This window comes from Babylonia areolata, chromosome 7 (genome assembly GCF_041734735.1).
Source record: "Babylonia areolata isolate BAREFJ2019XMU chromosome 7, ASM4173473v1, whole genome shotgun sequence".
Classification (NCBI taxonomy): domain Eukaryota; kingdom Metazoa; phylum Mollusca; class Gastropoda; order Neogastropoda; family Buccinidae; genus Babylonia; species Babylonia areolata.
This window is the reverse complement of record NC_134882.1, coordinates 45,682,425-45,684,924: the sequence shown is the minus strand read 5'-3', so window position 1 is coordinate 45,684,924 and position 2,500 is coordinate 45,682,425. Positions and strand designations below refer to the sequence as shown.

General features: G+C 47.7%; 1 protein-coding gene across 1 annotated transcript in view; it reads left to right on the top strand.

The window, feature by feature from the left end:
- LOC143283855 (glutamate receptor-like) overlaps positions 1–2,500 on the top strand; it is a 341,357-nt gene that overhangs the window by 147,850 nt on the left and 191,007 nt on the right. Inside the window, exon 3 of the mRNA XM_076590232.1 lies at positions 297–596. Coding sequence (XP_076446347.1) covers positions 297–596 — 300 coding nt within the window. The remainder of the gene's footprint in view (positions 1–296; positions 597–2,500) is intronic.

The following is a 2,500-nucleotide window of genomic DNA, read 5'->3' as shown; positions in this document are numbered from 1 at the left end:
TCTGCTGTCCTACTCAAGTCACCATGTTGCTGGGTTCCTGTTGAACAACATCCCTCTTAATTAATTGAGTATTCGAATTTCACCGCCAGTGTGTTCAGTGATCAGTGTTTCTGTACGTGTGTGCTCTCTCTCCACGCCTCGCAGTGTGCTCTATGCTGTCCATGGGGAGAGCTGTGTCCCAGCTGGTCAAGATACCTCTTAATTTGACCATTTCAATTTCACCCACACACCAGTGTGTCCAGTGATCAGTGTTTCTGTACATGTGTGTTTCATTCTCTCTCTCTCTCGTCTCGCAGTGTGCTCCCTGCTGTCCACTGGGGCCATTGTGCTGCTGGGCCATGCGGGAAGGCCCACCTTGGACACGATCCGGGCCTACTCGGAGAGCCTGGAGATCCCCTTTATCTTCTTCAACAACCCGGCAGACCCTCGGGGCCGGGGCCGCGGGCTGGGCAGGCAGCATCAGCAACAGCAGCAGCAACAGCAGCAACCAGGAGGACTGCAGTACTACATCGAGCCCAGCATCTCCAAGGCCATCGTGGACGTCATCCAGACCTATGGCTGGTCCAGCTTGACCTACATTTACGGCACGGACGAAGGTGGGTGGAGCTTTTTTCATTGCTTTTTTTGTTTGTTTGTTGTTGTTTTTTGTGGTGGTGGTGGCGTAAGTGTAGGTGGTAGTGGTGGTGGTGTATGTTGTTGTTGTTGATCCAGACCTACGACTGATCCAACCTCACCTACATTCATTTATAGCACGGACGAAAGTGGGTGGGGTGGGTGGATGGGTGGGTGGAGCTGTTATTTATTTTTATTAGTAGTAGTATTATTAGTATTAGTAGTAGTAGTAGTATTATTGTATTTGTGAGTGTGTTTTATTTTCTTGTTTTGTTTTCAGTTGTTGTTGGTGGTGGTGGTGGTGTTTCTTGTTGTTGTTGGTGGTCGTTATGGTGGTGGTGGTGGTGGTGGTGTTTGTTGTTGTTGGTGGTGGTGGTTATGGTGGTGGTGTTTGTTGTTGTTGGTGGTGGTGGTTATTGTGGTGGTGTTTGTTGTTGTTGGTGGTGGTGGTTATGGTGGTGGTGGTGGTGGTGTTTGTTGTTGGTGGTGGTGGTGATTATGGTGGTGGTGGTTGTGATAGTGTTTGTTGTTGTTGTTAATGTTGTTGTTGATTCTGACATGCGGTATGTCCAGTCTCTCCTACATTTACGGCACGGATGAAGGTGGGTGTGTTAGATGGAGGGGTGCGTTATGGTGGTAGTGGTGGTGGTGTTTGTTGTTGGTGGTGGTCTTTGTTATGGTGGTGGGGGTGGTGTTTGTTGTTGGTGGTGGTCGTTGTTATGGTGGTGGTGGTGGTGGTGGTGGTGGTTTTTTTGTTAGTGGTGCTCGTTGTTATGGTAGTGGTGGTGGTGTTTGTTGTTGTTGGTGGTGGTGGTCGTCATGATGGTGGTGGTGGTGGTGTTTGTTGTTGTTGGTGGTGGTGGTTTGGTGGTGGTGGTTGTGATAGCATTTGTTTTTGTTGGTGGTGGTGGTCGTTATGGTGGTGGTGGTGGTGTTTGTTGTTGTTGGTGGTGGTTTTGGTGGTGGTGGTTGTGATAGCATTTGTTTTTGTTGGTGGTGGTGGTAGTGTGGTGGTGGTGGTGGTGGTGGTGGTAGTGTTTGTTGTTGTTGTTGTTGGTAACGTGCGGCATATACAATCTCACCTTCATTTGCGGCACGGATGAAGGGGTGTGTGTTGGATGGAGGGGTACGGGTGGGTGGAGATGTTGTTTTCTTGTTGTTTTGGTTTAGTTTGTGTTGTTTGTTTGCTGTTGGTGGTGGTGGTGGTTTTTTGTTTGTTTATTTTGGTTGGTGGTGGGAGTTATGGTGGTTGTGTTGGTGTTTGTTGTTGTTGTTTATACAGAATTACGGGAAGTTTGACCTACATATATATAGCACGGACGAAGTTTTGGGCTTCTCTCTCTCTCTCTCTCTCTCTCTCTCTCTCTCTCTCTCTCTCTCTCTCTCTCTCTCTCTCTCTCTCGTGACTGTGGTGGTGTTGGTGTTGGTGGTAGTAGTTGTAGTGTCAGTTGTTGCTGTGGACCCAGTCATACGGTAGGTCAAGTCTCTCCGTCTCACATACATTCATGGGACGAGCGAAGGTGGGTGGGTGGAGCTGGGGATTTTGTTTGTTTGTTTTTGGGTTGTTGTTTTTTCAATTTTGAATTTTATCTCATCGAAAAAGAGCGGACAAAAATTGAACGTTTCTGTCAAGATAATAGATTACCTTTTATACAAACACACACACTCTCTCTCTCTCTCACTCTTTTTCTCTGTATGTATCGCTTCGTCCTACTCTGCTCTCTCTCTCTCTCTCTCTCTCTCTCTCTCTCTCACACACACACACACACACACACACACACACGCACACACACACACACGCTCTCCCACTTTCTGGCTAGTCTACACACTGAACCTCCAATGTGTCTGTGTGTTTTATCTCGCCTAGTGATGCATTGACATACATTCC